The sequence below is a fragment of the Etheostoma spectabile genome, chromosome 18 (assembly GCF_008692095.1).
Source record: "Etheostoma spectabile isolate EspeVRDwgs_2016 chromosome 18, UIUC_Espe_1.0, whole genome shotgun sequence".
In the NCBI taxonomy this organism is placed as follows: Eukaryota; Metazoa; Chordata; class Actinopteri; order Perciformes; family Percidae; genus Etheostoma; species Etheostoma spectabile.
Window position 1 is genome coordinate 8,809,666 of NC_045750.1, and position 18,619 is coordinate 8,828,284.

General features: G+C 39.4%; 2 protein-coding genes and 1 long non-coding RNA gene across 5 annotated transcripts in view; 2 read left to right on the plus strand and 1 right to left on the minus strand.

Moving 5' to 3' along the window:
- The first annotated feature begins 1,633 nt into the window (after positions 1-1,633).
- On the plus strand, positions 1,634-9,384 carry sytl3 (synaptotagmin-like 3). Of its 3 annotated transcripts, none has more exons than XR_004336145.1 (14): positions 1,635-2,066; positions 2,372-2,587; positions 3,532-3,599; positions 3,926-3,977; positions 4,074-4,140; positions 4,233-4,305; positions 4,754-4,875; positions 5,133-5,255; positions 5,900-6,072; positions 6,176-6,272; positions 6,359-6,529; positions 6,764-6,845; positions 7,881-8,057; positions 9,018-9,384. XR_004336145.1 is itself a non-coding variant. In XM_032542702.1 (12 exons), the coding sequence occupies exons 1-12, from the start codon at positions 1,969-1,971 to the stop codon at positions 6,911-6,913; spliced, it is 1,410 nt and encodes a 469-aa protein (XP_032398593.1). In that variant the 5' UTR covers positions 1,634-1,968; the 3' UTR covers positions 6,914-7,193. The 3 variants fall into 3 exon arrangements, 1 of the variants encoding a protein (XP_032398593.1); XR_004336144.1 differs by having other exon boundaries at positions 7,881-8,018; XM_032542702.1 differs by lacking the exons at positions 7,881-8,057; positions 9,018-9,384 and having other exon boundaries at positions 1,634-2,066; positions 6,764-7,193.
- Positions 9,385-9,997: 613 nt separating this feature from the next.
- Positions 9,998-18,601, plus strand: LOC116706088 (uncharacterized). Its single transcript, XR_004336146.1, has 3 exons — positions 9,998-10,071; positions 13,444-13,446; positions 18,589-18,601. It is a non-coding gene; the product is annotated as an uncharacterized LOC116706088 (long non-coding RNA).
- Positions 10,230-18,619, minus strand: part of ezrb (ezrin b) — a 35,903-nt gene continuing 27,513 nt past the window's right edge. The window contains exons 9-14 of the mRNA XM_032542701.1: positions 17,936-18,099; positions 16,283-16,413; positions 14,951-15,111; positions 13,261-13,353; positions 12,512-12,766; positions 10,230-11,717 (exon numbers count right to left, since the gene is read on the minus strand). Coding sequence (XP_032398592.1) covers positions 11,553-11,717; positions 12,512-12,766; positions 13,261-13,353; positions 14,951-15,111; positions 16,283-16,413; positions 17,936-18,099 — 969 coding nt within the window. The 3' untranslated portion in view covers positions 10,230-11,552. The remainder of the gene's footprint in view (positions 11,718-12,511; positions 12,767-13,260; positions 13,354-14,950; positions 15,112-16,282; positions 16,414-17,935; positions 18,100-18,619) is intronic.

Genomic DNA, 18,619 nt, shown 5'->3' on the forward strand with positions numbered 1-18,619 from the left:
TGACTCATCATTTTGTTTTTTTATTTTCATCTTAGATTACTAGTTTACATTTTTTTTTGTGCTGCGCTTATTTTCGTTTTTACTAGAAATGTTGTGCCTGCAAATAACTGCACAAAGAGTCCTGCAATGTATTTTAAAATAGCCTACTTTCAGCAGGGTTTGTGTGGTCATGTCATGTTTTGGAAGAGCAAAGTATTCATGTCAGAGGTTGTGGTGTCAGTGACTGAGTTTTTATTTTAAATTTGCTTGTGGTGATGAGTCTTGCTGTGAGCACAGACATGTTGCCAGAGCTGACTCAAGGTATGCAGTTGCTCTTCCAGGAAGCAGTGCTCTGGGTGGGTAACTTGTCAGAGACCTCATGACTAGTTTGGTCTTTCTCAGGGCTTTCAGATTCCATATTTGGGTCCCAATGCAATCAGTCAGGTGTCTTTTACGGTCACTGCCGTGGTGGGCTGATGCGGGCTCCCACCCTCTTTTCTCAGATGTTCCAGTCACCATTAAACCACAAACAGCCTGAATCATTATGGTCTTTTGCATAGTAGAGGCGAGAATGAAATTACTTGCCTTGAAGTGATGATAGTCCTCTTCTACACAAATAAGATTCTCCTATCAAACTGTCAAAGCAAGAGCTTCAAATGAGGAATCAAATCACAGATGAGCATGAAGAAATGCCTTCCTCTAGAAGCATATTTCACATCTCTCCTCATTTATATTTACAACTTGAGAGAATCTCTTCAGGCATGGTGCACGTCAGCAGAGGACAGATAACAGCTGTGAGCTATAAGGCCTAATTACAGCTGTCCCTGATTGTTTTCTCCGGCCTCCTGGCAGCTCTGGATAGTAACAAGGACAGGCTCTTATCTAGCAACACAGGCTGGCATCCAGTTATTCAACAGGCCACTTCCTCTCTGCTCCCCATGCTTCACTTGTCTACAACTGAAGAGGAAAAGGGTTTTGTTCCAAATGGAGATGTTTAAGAATAAGACCCTCTAGGGAAATAAACAAGTGCTTAAAGGAACAGTTTGACATCTTGGGAAATACGTTTCTTCACTGTCTTGCCAAAAGTTAGATAGATATTTACATCTAACTGTTGGCAAGAAAGAAAATGCCCGTATTTCCCAAAATATAATTCTGTATCTCTAAAATAAAGCATTTAAGACCTATTTACATTTGACCTCTAATCTTTATGTAAAAAATATGAAGCTTTGGGGGATGACTTCCTTTTTGAAATGGATATTTAGCTGTTTAAATAAGATTTGAATAAGTCTACTGACCTTTAAAAAGAAAAGAAAAACAGAAACTAGAACACAGACACACCTCAGCCATCAATAATGCAAGGATTGGCATTTGGTTTGTTTTGTCGCTCTGTCATCAGTGAAGCATCACTGCTCTCGGAAGGAAGTGGTGGGGGTTTGCCAGGAGAGGGGTTGAATAAGGGGGGTGAAACCTGGTGACGCTGACGCAACAGGGGAAGATGAGGACATAAGCGGTCTGACAAAATCAGCATATGAAGCTTAAAATTTAGCCCAAATCTAGTATTGTGTAGTTTATTTAAAATCTCTTCAGACCCTGAGTTGTAGAGGCTCTGATAGGCAGGAACTGGTGACGCAGATAGACTTCTTAACTGGCCTTTAGTGAAAATAATATTTAAAGAGGGTTTTTTCCGAGGTTAAATCATCCTAGTGGAAACACTACAACTATCTGCTCAGGAGGACGACATATACATCCGGCTCTGATGTGAATGGAGATCACAATCAGGAGAAGGTAGATCTTACCAGCACATACTTAGAATAACTTTCACTGTTTTTTTTCTTTCAGCTATAGAAGACTAAAGAGGAGGTCTGGGGGAGGGTTAAAGAAGAGAGGAGGAGCAGACAGGAACAGAAAAGGAGACAGTGAAGCAGAGAGAGACAGAGAGAAGAGGACCAGTGAGAGTGATACACATGATCAGAGACTGCTGTTTGAAAAATGGATTTAGGTTTGCTTCAAGCACTGGAGAGAGAAAGAGTCCTGGAGGTTCTTCAGAGAGACAAACAGCTGCGACTCATTGAAGAGGACAGGATAAGGTGAGTCATTTTAGGCCACTTTCATAAATACTTCTTACTGCTGCTGAAAGGGGAATGCTCTATCTTATTCCATTGTCATTTTGAGACCAGACAAGGCTAACAGAAAGCATTCATAATGTCAGAAGATTTGTGTTATTTTCTGTCCTACTGTGTCTTTCAGTATATTTTATGATCTGGATATTAAATTATAAACAACATGTACGTTTAAAAGGATGTTTACCACTTTCAAACTGAGAAAATAAGATGAGTTTTCTTTGTGAAAATAGCTTAAAGATGTTTTATTATTCCATCCATCTTTATTTCAGGAGGATGAAGCATGAGTTGCAGGAGCTTCGAAGGAGAGGTGCAAAAAGTTTTGCCCGGCAGTACGGCGAGCGGACCTGTGCTCGCTGTCAGAGGCCGCTGGGAAAGTTTTGGAACTCAGGTGCAGTCTGCCTCAGCTGCAGCCACCGCATCTGCAGCAAGTGTCGCGTGGGCGTGGGAGCGGCGGGCTGGAAGTGCACGGTCTGCCACGCCTACAGGTGCAGTAGAGAGCTATACACCTTGCTCAATGCGGGTGAAATATCTGACACAAATGACTGTATGTGCATCATTTGAAACTCACTGTCTGGCTTTTAATCATTTGAAACTGTTGTTTAGCCCCTTTTAAACTTTAAATTCAAACTTTCTCTAAAGCGTCAACATTTTTATTTTAACAATCAATCAAGTGGCAATTGATCCTAATGATGCACCCTCAGATAATTATGACCTGAATCGGCAATTCCTTTCAGCTTTATACTTTTAGTGAGTTTCAGGTCCTTGTATAGCTGTCCGTCCTGCAACTTCAATGTTTTGGTTCACTCTCAATGCTTGTTTTTCTCTGCACCAGGCAGCCTTTTCCAGTAATAAATCAAAAACGCTCTAAAAACTTGCTGTACACCACCCCTGCCAAGCTTCAAACAGACAGACAGACACAGTTAGAAATTTCAGGTGAACACAGTGGAGCATTTAGCAGCTAAAGAACCAAATATTCCCCTCAGGAGTTGGTGCAGACCAAACATAGAGAAAAAAGAAGAGTGCAATTGGATTGACATTCATTAGACTTGTTTCCCAATTAATTATAATGGTGCTCCATAACTGCTAGATGTATACATACGCAACTATTTGCTAACTATGTTCAATTAAAAGTGATATGTTAATTTTGTATTTACAACTTGTTGCTGCTGCCCTCAGGTGGTCAAAACAACCGGTTATAGCAGGATTACAGTATATTCAGAATATATCGGTAACTTGTCTCAAAAGTAAGACATTAAATATCTCCAATGAAATAAGACTCAAGCTAAAAGAGGCAACAATGATACCATTTACTAAAATATTAATATAGTCATGGACAGTAACTAGAATAGCTAACTTGTTACTTTTTCTTTTTCACTATGAATAGGTATGTATAAGTGCTTATAATGTAATGTGTTGTTGTTCTTCACAGGGAGGTGAAGTTCAAGTCTGGAGACTGGTTCTTAGAGGAGAGGGCAAAGAAATTTCCAGTCACCACAGGTTTGTTTAACATATTGCATGTATTCACAATTACTTTCCTTTCCATTGTTATTAATTATTGATACTTGATAAAATATGGATGATGCGGGTTGTTATTTTTTAAGCTGTTTGCTTTATATTTGGGGTTTAAAAGTTACTGAGTTATTTATAAAGGGTGGTAAAGTATTATAAGAGGCAGAATGTTAATAATATATATATATATATATATATATATATATATATATATATTGTGTGTGGGGTAGTATAATAACTTTCAGTCTCAGGAAAGTCATAGTCATTGTCCCTGTATAAAGTGTTTTCATTCATAATATTTGTTTTCTTTACAGACAAATATGAGATGGCTGGGGAGAGATTATTAAAGACCTACCATGTGCTGAGGTACAACAAATCTCAACATGTTAATTTTGAACGTTTGAATAAAATATTTGAATATTAAACACAAAGTAACATGTTATTGTCTGATATTCTTCACAGTCATATATCAGTTGTGCCTCCCACTCCTCCACCCCACTTGGATTATCAGTTTCTGAGCAGATCTGGGGTAAAATACTTAGATATTTCTTTTTTTTTAAGTAAAAATCTAATGTAATCTAATGTAATTTGAGCCAATAAATGCTGTGTTTTGATCTGCAGGATTTGAAAAACTCAAAACCTTTTACCAAATCTATGGAGAATCTAATGGTGTCCTTCACAAGTCATATTAAAAGTAAGTGTATGTATCATTTAACACAGTCTCCTATCAGTGAAATGGTCCACAGTTATGAGGAATTCTTAACTCAACAACACAAAATTGTTGCCATGCCCTTGCATGTTGGTGAGAGAATTCTCAGAATGAACTGCATCACTTCCTCTGGATTTTATCACAATCTAATCAGTTGATCTGAATATGCGTGCAGTAATAACCACAAAGGAAACATGCCTGAAATAATATGATGCAAAAAGAAACCCCCTACTGATCTCATCATCCTAACTGCACCAACTAAAGTTGCATTAGATGATGGAAAAGATAGCAACAACCATATTGCGTGCATTGCAACATTTGGGACACCACACAACTTTTTTGAGTCATTTGAACATCTCTCCAGGCAAAGAAAAAAACGTAATAGATTTTGTGTGCTGCTCTGCAACAACTGACTTTTTGTTACTCAATGCAGATATTTCCACTTCTCAAAACGATGTGCGAGGAGACCTGCTGAAAGTCAACAACAGCCGGAGAGGGTTGTGCTACAGCACCCAAAAGAGTCTCTCTGAAACAGACATCAACAAATCTAGCAAAGTAAGTCATTCGCAACACTACATGTGTTTAGCACAGTAAAGGAAATCATTCAGTTGTAGGGCCTTAAAGATGCCAGTCCACCTTTACTGGCCAACAGGTCTTGTCAAGAACAAGAAGTTGAGGTGGACATTTCCTAGAGTTTTCACAACCCAAATGGGCAGATGATATTACCAAACAAGTTCATTAAAGGGATCTTCAAGTAATTTAACACCTTTACTGGTCCCTAATAGTACTGATAATCCTGCTTCTTTTTTCAGCTCTTTAAAGGCCCCAGTCTTCCAAACCTGTTCAAGAAAAGCAAAGACAGCGACCAGGAAGGCTCTTCCACTGGGGCGGAAGAAGAAACTTCCTGTGGTTCTGAGTACTCTGGAGGAAAGAGAGTAAGTAGAAGCTGAACATAAGAGAGAAAAATCCCCAAATGACATTGTGTAATGGCTGAAATATCACATTATAGATCAGAGATCTTCAACAGTGGGTCCGGGTCCTCAGATTCTCTGCAGGGGCGCCTCCAAATTACTGTTTTTTAAAAGTTATTTAAAAAGTGAAAATGTCTTAACATGAATCCAACATGTTATTAGCAAATATAAACCCCCACTGATGATAGGCTTTCTGGCCTATAGGTAAGGTAGTCACTAAGGCCATACACAGATACAGTTCATCCAGAGCATTCACTGTACACATGTATGTGTAACATTAAAACACATGATTGATAAAATCATACCGACAATCATTATTTTAATAGCTTAGTATTCCATGCACTAAAAAGGTTTGTGTAAAGGTGTTTGGCTGCCCTACTCATTGTTGTAGACCTAGTTTAATATGCATTTACATACTACATTTTATAGTAGTAGGGGCTCCCTGCTCCGTCTCTCCTTTAATTAAGGGGTCCTTGGTTTAAAAAAACGTTTAAGACCCCTGCTAGAGCTTGTGATAATTTCAGCCTCCTAGCTCATAGGAAAAAAAAATTCTGTCCATCAGATGGTATCTTTCAGCCTTTTTTAAACATGTAAACTGACCTCATCAGGGCAGCAGCAGTAGCAGCATCAGCACAGACTGCGGCCCCTTCGAGACCATCAGCATAGCAGGAGAGCTGGAGCTGGCTCTGGCCTACAACACCAACACTTCCTGTCTGGAGATCACAGTCGGCGCCTGCAGAAATCTCAGCTACGGAGACACCAAGAGAAAGAAGTGTCACCCGTAAGGATGAAAACATAACTCCGTGCATACATGTACAGTATGACCCCATTTTGTTGTGGGATTCTCCATCAAAACCTCAGCATCCTGTTATTTCTTTGTGTAGATGCGTCAAACTCTACATGCTGCCGGGGAAAAGCGGCAAAATGAAGACAACAGTCAAGAAAAACACGACTGATCCGGTTTATAATGAAGTTTTAAAGGTAAAAGGAAAAAAGTTTTTACTCCACCTGTTGTGACAATCTATCGTTCTCAAATGAAACAAAGTTCTTTGTCTGGTTCTTGACAGTATCACGTAGGGCGTCACCTGCTGTTTGGAAAGAGGCTGCAGGCCACTGTGTGGCATTCAGGAACCTTAAAAAAAAAGGTGTTTCTCGGTGAGGTCCTTGTCCCGCTGGACGGCTGGAGATTTGAGGACAAGGACTCCCAACGCTTCAACTGGTACCCACTTTGTCAGAAGGTAAAACTGGTTCAGATGTCCAGCTCAGATGTTAAACAGATGAGGAGAAAAACATTAATGGTTCTGTTGACATCCATTGATCCTTTTTTTTTAAATACGGGATTACATGACAATTAAGTGTGTTATATATTTTGTTTGTATTTTTTTGTATTAAATGGTATTAATATAGAAGACATAAGTTCTCCATTACTCATCTAAAGGGACTGTCCTTTCTTCTATTTCTGTGTCCATCAGGCTGAGAGTCCAGAGGGCGGCGCTGTGGAGCAGGACGGAGGAGATCTTCTGGTTAGAGTCAAGCACAGTTCCAACAACCAGGGTGAGCTCCTGCGGCTCAGCTCCCTTAAATGTCTGCAAGAAAAAGACTCACGTCGCCAGATAATTTAACATGTATTTATTGTAACAATCTCCTAATAACGTTGCATCTGCATTGGCACCTGATTAAACATCTGTTGGACATCCCTAAATTTCAAATCTTGAAAATGGATGATAGTTGTTCGTTTGCACACAAAAAACACATCATGTTTAACTTGCTTTTTTTTTTTTTTTTTATTTATTTATTAATTTATTTCTTCTCATCTAATTTTGAATGCTTCTTTCTTACACCACTCGTAGCATTATACATTGTTTTGTATTGTATGTGAAATTGGGCTTTGAAAAATAAATTTGATTAAACTTGACTTGAGTTATTGTTTTTTAAAACAAAAGGAACGTATGACTCGTAACTTATGACTCATAACATAGGCCTTTTTATCTGCCAAACCAGTAAATATATCATATGAATATTAATACTGATTCCTGCTCATTTTAACAACTCAATATACTGTTTAGTATTTGATCTCATAGTACAGTGCCATATTTTAGAAATGGATTGTGTTTTGTTTGAAAAATCTTAATCTGCAGAGAAACTCCAGCCGTCACATAAATGTAGTGGAGTAAAAAGTCTAAAGTAGCATAATATTTAAATATTCATGTAAAGTAAAAGTACTTCAAAATTGTACTTAAGTATCATACTTCTGAAAATGTGCTTACCAGTGGTTACTTTCCACCATTGTTTAAAACAATGTTTTAAAGGAATAAAAAGCACTAGAGGTCAGAAGAGCGTTGGCCACAGGGCAATGACCAACTGACTGTCCTTATCAAAAGATCCCAACACCTTCCTATGAATGCAAACACAGGTTAGAACACATGCGTCAGAGTGTAAATACACCTCATTATGGTCTCTTTGTGTGTGCAGGCCTGCGAGGTGTGGTATGTGTGTTTAGGTGTGTGTTTATAAATGCAATAAAGAGTGGAAGTGTTTAATAATGCATGAGGGTGTGATTACATAGATATTTGTGTGTGTTGTGTTTAGGTGTCTGACTCTGGGAGCAGGCAGAGAGCTCATCCAGACAACGCTCATTTCTAAAGGGAGAGACCGAGCTAAGCTGAGGAGCTGTGGCCCCTCCTGCCCCTCTGAGGGATCCCAGATGAGGGGCTCAAATAGACCGGGGTAACATCCTTTAGCCAAGCTAAAGGAGTTAACGATCTGGTAACTCGTTAATCCATACTTCACATTGCTAAATTCACAGACAATAAATAAGTGCTTTGCAACATTATAAGTCTAGTTGTAAGCAGGCATAGGGACATTAATTATTATTAACCCTTGTGTTGTTCTCCCGGGTCAAAAACAGACAAAGATTTGACATTTTCATCCCTTTTTCAGACTTTTTTTTTTTAGTTTTCACTAACACCACTTTACTACCACTAGTACTACAGTACTTTTTGGAATTAATGGTCAATAACCCTCATTTACATAGAATTATACCTAATTTTTGAGTTAAAAAAGCAGAAATTATGAATTATTCTAATAGTTAAGATCAGAGGAAGGTACAGTAGTACAGAGTTTAGTCAGAAATGAAAGTGATCCATTGTATTTACCAAGAGCGTTGTATGGAATCCAATCCATTTTTTGTGATGATTTGGTTAAAAAGAAACCCATATTTCAGATAGACATTTTTTAAAGGAATCAAATTTGACCTGAGGATAACAGGAGAGTTAATGTATTTGTCAACATCTATATTTGTGAAGCATTTGTTCAATCACTGTGTTGAATTAGCAAATAGATAACTCGCTAATAAAGGCCATTACATATTGCTAAAAAGCTCTGGAAGAAAACTAGTAAGAGGATGTAAGAGGAAGATTCTTTTTGTTAAGCCTTTGTATAATGCTTATGCTGTATATGCTAAATAAATGGGGTTAGAGTGTTACCAGCTGAGGCTACTTTGCAGCATTCGATGCATCTTTCAAATTAAATTTCCTGATGTTCTATCAGAGGAGTCAAGCAGCTAAACATCCATGCAAATTAAATTACTGAAAAAGACACTGGGATGATATTTCTGAAAAATGAAATTTAGAACCACACCTGCCACTTTACAGGAAGTGGTTTGAGAGTGAGCTATCCAATGTTTCCTTCTGTACAATGAAGCCTTTCTTTTCTCTGTCTAAGCAGCGCGTGAAAGACATGCTCAGTCTCTGGTTTCACAGAGCCATGAAGAAGAAGAAAAGTTCCTGTGGAAGATGTGGTGATGTCACTTACATGGAATGCTCTCCTGACCCCTGTCTTCTCCGGGGTCACCATGGCAACTGGTGTTGGCTGCCCCAACAAGTGGAGTGACGTCTGCTTTCCGGTTTCTCGTCCAACGTCAGAACACGACAGCATTCAACAACAGACTCAGAACTTTACCATGTTTATGGTGCAGCATTTATATTCTAATAAAATAGTCAGCATTCATTCAGTTAACATCATGCACATACGTTTGTAAAGAAAGGTTTTTATTTATCTGTCAAACTGAATAACTTTACAATTAAAAGTATTTGGCAGTAAAATTGTGTACGTAACGTGGCTCCTCCCTCTTGTCTAAAATCGTCACATCCGCAACCAGCATGGCTGTGCCCTTAATGGCAAACTCGATGACTCATGGCAGACATGAGCAAAGGTATTAACAAAAATAGCGTTATTTAACAGTTAGTTGGGTTTCCTGTTACAGGTCATTTCCTCAGATGGAAAATGACAGTTTCAGAAACATATAAATTCCCATTAAGTCTTGAGCTTGAACATTCTTATTAAATCACTACATGGTCAGAAGTATGCAGAAACATTACCCCCATCGTTAGCTAACAACACGAGGAGTGTATCTAATTTATGTTCCCAAGGTCTTTTGGGCAACATAGGACCTGTAACATGTGACCGTGGTGGCTGTTTTCATCAGGTTATCGTTCTGTTTTAGTTAACGGCAGCCGTTTTTATACCATTTATGGTTTTTGGTTAGTTTTAGGAAATCATTAACGATTGGCTTAGAATGAGTCACGTAACACTACTAAAATGAGGAGGCAACTGCATCATGGATCGACTAAGGTCTGTAAAAAGAATAATTTCAAAAAGTAACCATTGACTTTCTGTTTCTTATATTGGGTCATGTTATATTGCTTTAAATATGTGTCGTTATGAGCTGCTTGCACAAGCAACCTATACGGTCGTTTTCTAGGTGAGGACGGTCTGGAATGTGGGCCTATGTTAAAAAAAACAACAACCATCCAATAGTTAAGATATTTCAGCGGTGGACCGACCTATATTGCCATCCCTAAAGCCACAACACATCTACTTCAGCCCTCATGCACATTGATTCATACAGTGAGCGTACAAAGTAAAAACACGCAGATGTGTGATCATAGACTTTTCTTTATTGCCAATTTGTCAAACACCTCATTATAAAATCCTGTTCCTATACAAAGCTCGACAGAGCTGTGTGTTTCGATGCTACTCTAGTCCATGTCCAGAGAGAGGAGAGTGTTGTACTGTCTCGGTCAGTCCATTAGGACCAAGCTGCAAAATAATAACTATTTGTAACGGCATTTCAACCATTATTAGGTGTAACATTAAAACCATATTTTTTGTGACTATGTACCTTGGCTATGATGTGAAGACCAACTGTCTGGCACTAATCCCTGCAGAGGGACAGCCAGAGAGGAAGGCCACTTAGGAAGGTAAAAGCACACAACACATGCTCATCTCTCACTCAACAGCAACATGACACAGAACAGAGATACAATAAAATAAAATATATTAAACCTAAGTGTCCCAGTCAACACAGCATGCTGAGGATGAAGACATTCCTCAGCATGCTGTGAACTGCACGACAAAAAAAAAAAAACTAATCAAAAGTAGCTAGATAGATAGCAATCTCCCTAACTGATTTAATGGCATGCAGCTGGATGTTTCCTACAATATAAAATAATAATTTACAGTTAAATCTCTTTAATTTAGTGATCTAAAGGAATATGTATGGAACATAAGACTGCTATTATTTTGGTCAATATATAAAACCTTTGAAACGTTACTTTTTTCATTATCATTAGTAGATAGCAAAAATATACAAACCAAGATAAAATACCCTTTTTAATGTCCCATATACAGTATAAATACCAAACTTGGGATGATTTAAACTACCGTATATCAATATTAAACATTTGGAAGTGTTCAAATATAATGTAAAACAAAAACAACCGTACATTTTCCTGCTTATCCTGTTTTGCCCCTTTCTGAGTGGTCGCTATTAACGACAAGCTGTTCATTTTCTTTCTACACGACAAACGACAGACATAAAAAAGAAGCGAGGCTTTGATTACATATTATATGTGGACATCATGAATTAATGATAGAATTTGGCCCATCCCACTACTTCATCACACCTCTGGATATGATTCGGTCTGAATTCTATGAAATTACAGACAATCATATACATAAAAAGGATCTGAAACACTAAGAAGAGAAAGGTTTTGGCACTAAGTTTTCTCTGAAGGATTTGCAAAGCTCTGCACACTCACAACAATAGTGTGTCTCTCTGTAAGTGCTGCTTATACTGCTCCAGTTAAGACTGCAACCGGGTAAACGTGGGTTTGAGCGTGTTTGTGTGTGTCCATCTGTGTCGGCCGAGATGTAGTGACCATTCAGAAAGGGTGAGTGGCTGAGGGGCCGAAGGCTTTTTTATAAGGCCTCAAACTCGTCGATCCTCTGCTTGGTGTTGCCTGATCTGATCTGTCGCAGGGTCTTGTATTTGTCTCGGCCGGCCCGGACGTTCTCACTGTGAAGAAGGTCATTCTGGGTATTCTTGGAGTCATCCCGTGCCTGAGCCAGCTCTGAGGTCAGGGCCTGAGGGGGCAGGAGAAGGAGAGGAGCCATGAGATGAAACCTCGAAAACAAACCCCACAACTAATACAATCCTAGCATCAAATCACACCCTAGTGCTACTACTCCTGGGTCTTCCCTCCATTGTGCCCAAGGTCCCTGCCTCGGTCACTCCTTCACTACTCCTTGTGTAAAAGACTCTCTGGTGAGCAGTTCATTCAAGACTATTATTGTTTGGCTCATTACTTAGTTGGCAGAATGTAATGTGCATGCAACACAAGTACTACACACATTCACAGAGCGCTCGAAGCATTCATAATTGCATTATTTTCAACTGTATAAAATTTAAGTTGTGTCAAAGTCAGAAATTGTGGTCTGTGGCGGCTAATTTGCCGATCTGTCGAAGCACCAGGTGAGAAAACATCAATCTCAGAAACAAAAAGAACCTGGTCCCAGTATGGATAAAAGAGAGAATGACTCCAAGCAATTTCAAACGGGGTGCGCACCAGTAACACTCTACTTCTTTTCTTGTTTCTACTTTTTGGTCACTATTAATACACAATAGGTCCAATTGCAGGCTTGAATAAAGTCCTCATAATCAGTTATTTCTTTGTGGCTGCTTTGTGACACCAGAGAAGATAAACACATACAGTAAGGCTCAGTAATATGTGAAAAGGACTTGAATTACTCTACAGTATATAGTGAGAGATATCTGTCAAATCACACAAAATAAATTAAACAAGGTCTCTGCATCATAAGGGATGATTGAATGTGTGAGGTGTTCATTTCATTTTCTGTGGTTCCGATCGTCTCCTCACCTTCAGCTGTTTCTGGACGCGCTCGTTCTTCTCGGCCTCAGTCAGGCGATCCTCCTCGTGGCGGTGGTCGTTGATGCCTTCGCTCTGCAGGTCGGCGCTGTGCGTGCTGTTGTTCTCTTCGCTGGCGTTCTCCTCGCTGTCGCTGTTTTCCTCCATGGCGTAGTACGTGGGAGGAGGTGGAGGCGGCGGGGGCACTGTCATCACCATGTGCAGCTCCTCCTTGGTCTTGATCAGATCCTCCTGGGCCTCCTGAGCCTGGGGAGAACAATCAGTTACACACAGCGACAGTCAGTTTACTCTCCTTCGTCTCGGAACTCTGGTAGAAATCTGATTTTTTGTACATTTTCAAGTTTTAAATTGAACAAAAATATATATCAAAAGTAAAAAACACAAATTTCCCCCCTGACCCACATTTGTTTTCTGGTTTATGACAAACACCCAAAACAATTATACAGGAAATTTCTTATTTGAATCACTTACAATATTTTGAAAGATTGTGCTGAGATGTACATGTTATTATTTATCTGGTATTTTTTTGTTTGTTTTTTAAATGGTATTATATAGATTTTTACAATCTACCACTTACTACCTTGTTTTTTGAATAGTTGACAGGTTAAAGAATGTGTAATAGCAGTGAAAGAGTCTGAACAAATCTAATTTAGTCCTTGTAGGCCCTGTATAACATGTACTTGTATGCTGTACATTGACAGAAATAGCTGAATGAGCTGACTGTAGGTTAAAGCTCTCACCCTGAGCTGCCATGTGTCGGCCTCCTCCTCCTTGCGTTTCTTAGCCTCCTCCAGCAGGCTGATCTTGGCTGTGTGCTCTGCCAGCTCCGCAGCCTGATACAAAACAAGAGGAGAAACACTTATTTAAGGGTCCAGATTTAATACATGTAGGTGGATAAAGAAATATAAACTTTATTTAATTAGGTAGTCTCATTGAGATCAAGATCTCTTTTGCAAGAGTGGCTTAAATTCAGCGAAAAGAAAGAAAACCAAACATAGCCAGATAAAACAAAATCACATAGAGCATCATTTTTGTAAATGCTCAAACTGCACAAAGAGTGAGTCCTGCTGCTTATGTCATGTAATGCTACAAAAGTAGATTAAGTCACTACTGTGGATGGACATCAAGAATTTGTTGGCACTAATTCTTCAGTCAGCTGCCATTAACCACTGAAGAAGACTAGGGTGCTACGAGATGGTGTAATTACAGTAACAGAGTGCCAGTCAGAGCTCAAACGAATTAAAACTATGAATAACGGATATTAAATGTGGCATTTATGTTTGTTTTTCGTGTATTCATTTTAAGGTTAAAGTCCAATCCGATTCTATGTTTTCATCCGACACAATTTTCCCATCTCTTCAGTTTAATTCACTGATATTTTTGTGATATTTCTACTGAAGCAAGGTATAAAATATTACATATCAAGGCAAATTACCAGTCAAATGTTACTGTACTTTATGACCACTGCCTGTTAAAACACCGCCTTGACTGCAGAACAAACATTTTAAAGATGACTGTCTGGAACATCAGCTGAGCTAAAAATCCCTATGAACAGTTTAAAGTTACTTGATTGAAAACTTGAATACAACATGGCACTAAAGGTTTAAATAAATGTATATTTGATCAATTTTGAGCAAGCATATTAGCTTTAAAAGCATTTAAATATCAGAAAATTGGAAATCAATAGTATGAGACAAAAAAAAAAAAAAAAAAAAAAAAAGAGGCTGACGTTTTGAGTAGAGCCTTCTGATGAAACATCATCCTTCAATAATGGGAACAGCTGGAAGGCTCAGTATTAAACGGTACACCTTTCAGCGTCAAGTCACTGAACAGACTCCTTATTGTTATTTTACAGGTGTTTAGCTGAAAACTTGACACGGTGTACTTTTATCAGTAAGTTACGTGCTTTTTAACATTTAAAACACGTTGATAACAAAACTCCCACACATTGATCTCAATCACTGTCAGTGGAAGTTGCAGGGTGACTTAATCCATTGCACAAGCACCTTAATAGGGTTTGAGTATAAAGGGTGTTGAGCAGGTGTCTGTGCGATAAAACTGTGAATGTGGAGAGGGACCACAGCTTTACTGTCCAGGCTGTGAAAGGGGAACAGGGAGCAGCAGAGTCCTGTGGGTGGTCCACAGACCAGCGACTCAGGGTGAGGGGGCGGTTTGTCTGATGTAACGGGGTGTGGTTCAGCTGGACGCTACAAAGTGGTTTTGTCTGGAAATACAGTAGCCAGGGACTGACAAAGTGCTAGCTGAATGTAGTGAGAAATGGTTTTCATTTATTTTTTCTTGCATACAAAGTGTTAACTTTTGAGATTTTGTTCTTACAATATAAAAAGAAGCAAACAGACAGCCTTTTCTATATCAGTTAAACCTGGTTTAAAGTTACTAAACAATTGCAGTGTTTTTTTAAAAACTGACCAGCTGCTCCTGACTCTTCTTCTGTTCCTCAGCATGGCGGGCGAGCTCCTCTTTAGCCAGTAAGGCAGCCTGACGCTCGGCCTCAAGGCGTGCTGCCTCCTCCTCGGCTCTCCTCCGCTCCTGCTCCAGCATCATGGCTCTCTGCTGCTGGTCCTGCAGATCTGCAATAAAGAAATATAAGAGATATGAGACAAAGGAGAGAGACTGATGTCCCAGCAATAGCTCTGGGATTATGCTCTTTCCATTTAAGTGGTGTTATAATACAATATCTTTCTTTTGTTATCAAAGACCAAGAACAATTCATCTCCCAACAACCTGTCAACACCTTTCAACACAATGTTTCCAGCACATTGGTTCCTACTGTAGACGTAAATCTCCACAGAACACAAATGTATCAGTTTTTTAAGAAGAGGCCAAGTGATTTCCTAAAACATCTCAGCATTGTGGATTTTTTTTTAATATTTCCTAACCAGGAGTTAATAGTGTACTATTTTCAGTCATTGATTAATATTGATTTGATTTACTATGATCATTGTAATCTTTGAGCATGACGCCATTTCATTTTTATTAAGTAGATCAAGAATGGCATAATAATAATAATAATAATAATAATTAGGAGAAGACCAAACCCAGATAAAAAACAATTTACAATGTGCAAAAAGTAAATGTGTCCCATTTTCTGTGCCGACTGAGGGGTATTCCCATTGTGAATAATGAGATACTGTAGTGAGATAGATGATAGAGTGGTTTAATTTGATGGAAGTATCAAAAAAGTACTGGGAAAGCAACCTCTTTCCCAATAAGGTGGAATTTAAACCGTTTAAAAACAATTCAATTCATCTGGAACATATTTGTGAGCAGAAAACTTGTTAATCATTACTAAAAAGGAAACCCCAGTGTCACTTAATGAGCTTATTAGCCTTATAGCTTACTTTATGTAATTTTGTCAACAATAAAATGCTTCCAATGGTCAAATTTTTAAAGAAGTACAGCTGGTTTCTGCTTAACTGCCTGTTGACGAGATGAGACGAAACACAGGTAAAACTCAAAATAAATAAATCACAAATAATCGTTCTGGTTTGGACACTAAACAAAACATAATCAATATACAAAATTAAGATGACTAACCATCAGGCTTTGCACACACACACAGATTACATCACTGCTACAGTAAATAACAGCTTATTGTTTCAGCAACAAACAAGTAACCTGCTTTCATAGCCTGTCAACACATTCACCTATCCGCATGTACACGTCCTATTTTCACACACGCACACACTGTCTCACACACTTTGTATTCTAAGGGTTAAGGGATGAATGAGACCCTCTCACCTCTCTCTGCCTTCTTAGTCTTCTCCTCAAACTGGTAGAGCCTCATCATCAGATCATGCTTCTCTTGCTCCATCTGCTCCTTCTCTTTCTCGATGGCCTCTCTCTTCTTCTTCTCGTTCTCCAGCTGGGCCCTGCAGATAAGACACAGCCGTCGTGAGCTGACATAGTCTATGTGTAGTTACAGCTGACAAACGACAGTCGGTACACACACACACACACACACACACACACACACACACACACACACCACACACACCACACACACAACACACACCACACACACACACACACACACACACACACACACACACACACACACACACACCACACACACACACACACACACACACACACACACACACACACACACACACACACACACACACACACACACACACACACACACACACACACACACACACACCACGATTGCATGAGCTGCTCTATTACTGCTGTTCAAAAAAATTTAAAACACCTCAAGCATCTGTCATGGCCTCATACAGTACACTAAACTGGTGCAAAAAAACAAAATGTCATGTGTTCAACTCGGTTTGTCTGTCTGTCAGTAGGAATATGGAAAACTGCTGGCCCGATTTTCATGAAACTTGGTGGAAGGGTGTAGCACGGGCCAAGGAAGAACCCATTAGATTTTGGAGCGGATCCAAATCGCGGGGATTGATACATATTAATTTTCACTTTCAATGACATTGTAAGATATGGCATTTGTGCTGCATTCATGTGGTGTCAGAATAATTGGAAAAATTGGTTCCTGACTTGGAAAATTCATGTGAACCCCATCTCATGTCAGTTAATTAGCCTTGTATTTTCATTGGTACCTAAAATAGATTCATAAAACATAAATGTTTTAGTGTAACTATTAAAAAGGAAAAACATTTGTCATGGGCCAAATATTTCTGTTGGGTGGGCCAGATTTGCCACACTTTGCTATTCGTACTCCAGCTTTATTATTGATTATTCTATAACTTTTGATGCAGCAACAACCTAATGTCTCCCTCAGGGTTTAATTATGTTTAATCAAGCCATCTAAAGGGACTTGTCACAAACAATCTAGTAACTGTGTTTGGACACCAGCCCAGAGCCTCCGTCACAGACCAATGGGACTACTGTGTGTGTGTGTGTGTGTGGTGTGTGTGTGTGTGTGTGGTGTGTGTGTGTGTGTGTGTGTGTGTGTGTGTGTGTGTGTGTGTGTGTGTGTGTGTGTGTGTGTGTGTGCGAGCGAACCCTAACTGTCTGCTGGTTCGCCTACTGGTATTTACTGTGTTGTCTGCCCAGCGATACATCACCGTGTTTGAACAGCTGTACGGGACAGACAGTAGCCCGACAGCTATAGCTAAGACAGGGGTCAACATCCATTTACTTTCAGTGCAGCCAATTCGGGAAGCTCATTTCCCACACTTAAAAAAGGAATGCAGTGTTATTGCCCTATGAATGGAGGTTTCACTTTACATGTTGAACTGCATGAATGAAAAGTGGCTGTGAATAGTATCTGCCATTGGTTAAGCTGGTTCAGACAGCAGAGAACAAGGTCATACTACTCATAAGTGCTCTGCTGGTCTTAATCTGTTTTTATGGAACACTGTCTCATGGTAAAAAACAACAACAACATATATATGTTTCCAGGAATCTGCGTACTTCTCCATCTGTTTCTGTTGCTTCTCCTCTCGTGCCTGGGCCTTCATCTGCTGCACCTCGATTGTGTCTGGCTTGCGACGACGCATGTACAGCTCGTGGTTGCCCATGCACAGCTGCAGGATGCGCTTGTTTATGCGCAGCCTCGGTGCATAAAACACAAAGTCCTTAAATTTAGAATAGAAAAAAGAGACATAAGGAATAAGAAAGAGGAAAAGTGAACAATCACCAGGCTGAATACAAGGTTTAGCTGCCTGTTTATTGTGCTTTGCTGATAAAAGGACTAAGACTCCAGTAGTGGCTCTGAGCGGGTGCAGGGACATTTTTAATACAGATTACTACGACAACCCGTACTGAAGCGATTGCTCCGCAAAGAAAGGTAAAGAAAGGTAAAATAGCCTGAGCTACACAGATAAGGTGTATAACACTTTTAAGAGTTTGGGGCACTGCCTGGAAAGTGGCCCTGGCTATTCTGCATGCTAAATCAGACTGAGGCTATGTCTAATGGTTTTTCTCTTCACTACAGAGAAACATGATGCCACAGGTGAATGGAAGCAGGGAGCCCAGGTGTTGATGCACACTGAAACTTAATAGCAGGCTTTGAAAGCTTATTTTTTTCTAAAGGGAAACGAGAACTCTTAAACTGGAAAAGAGAGACTTTTAAGAGAAGTACTTCAGGGTTTAGAA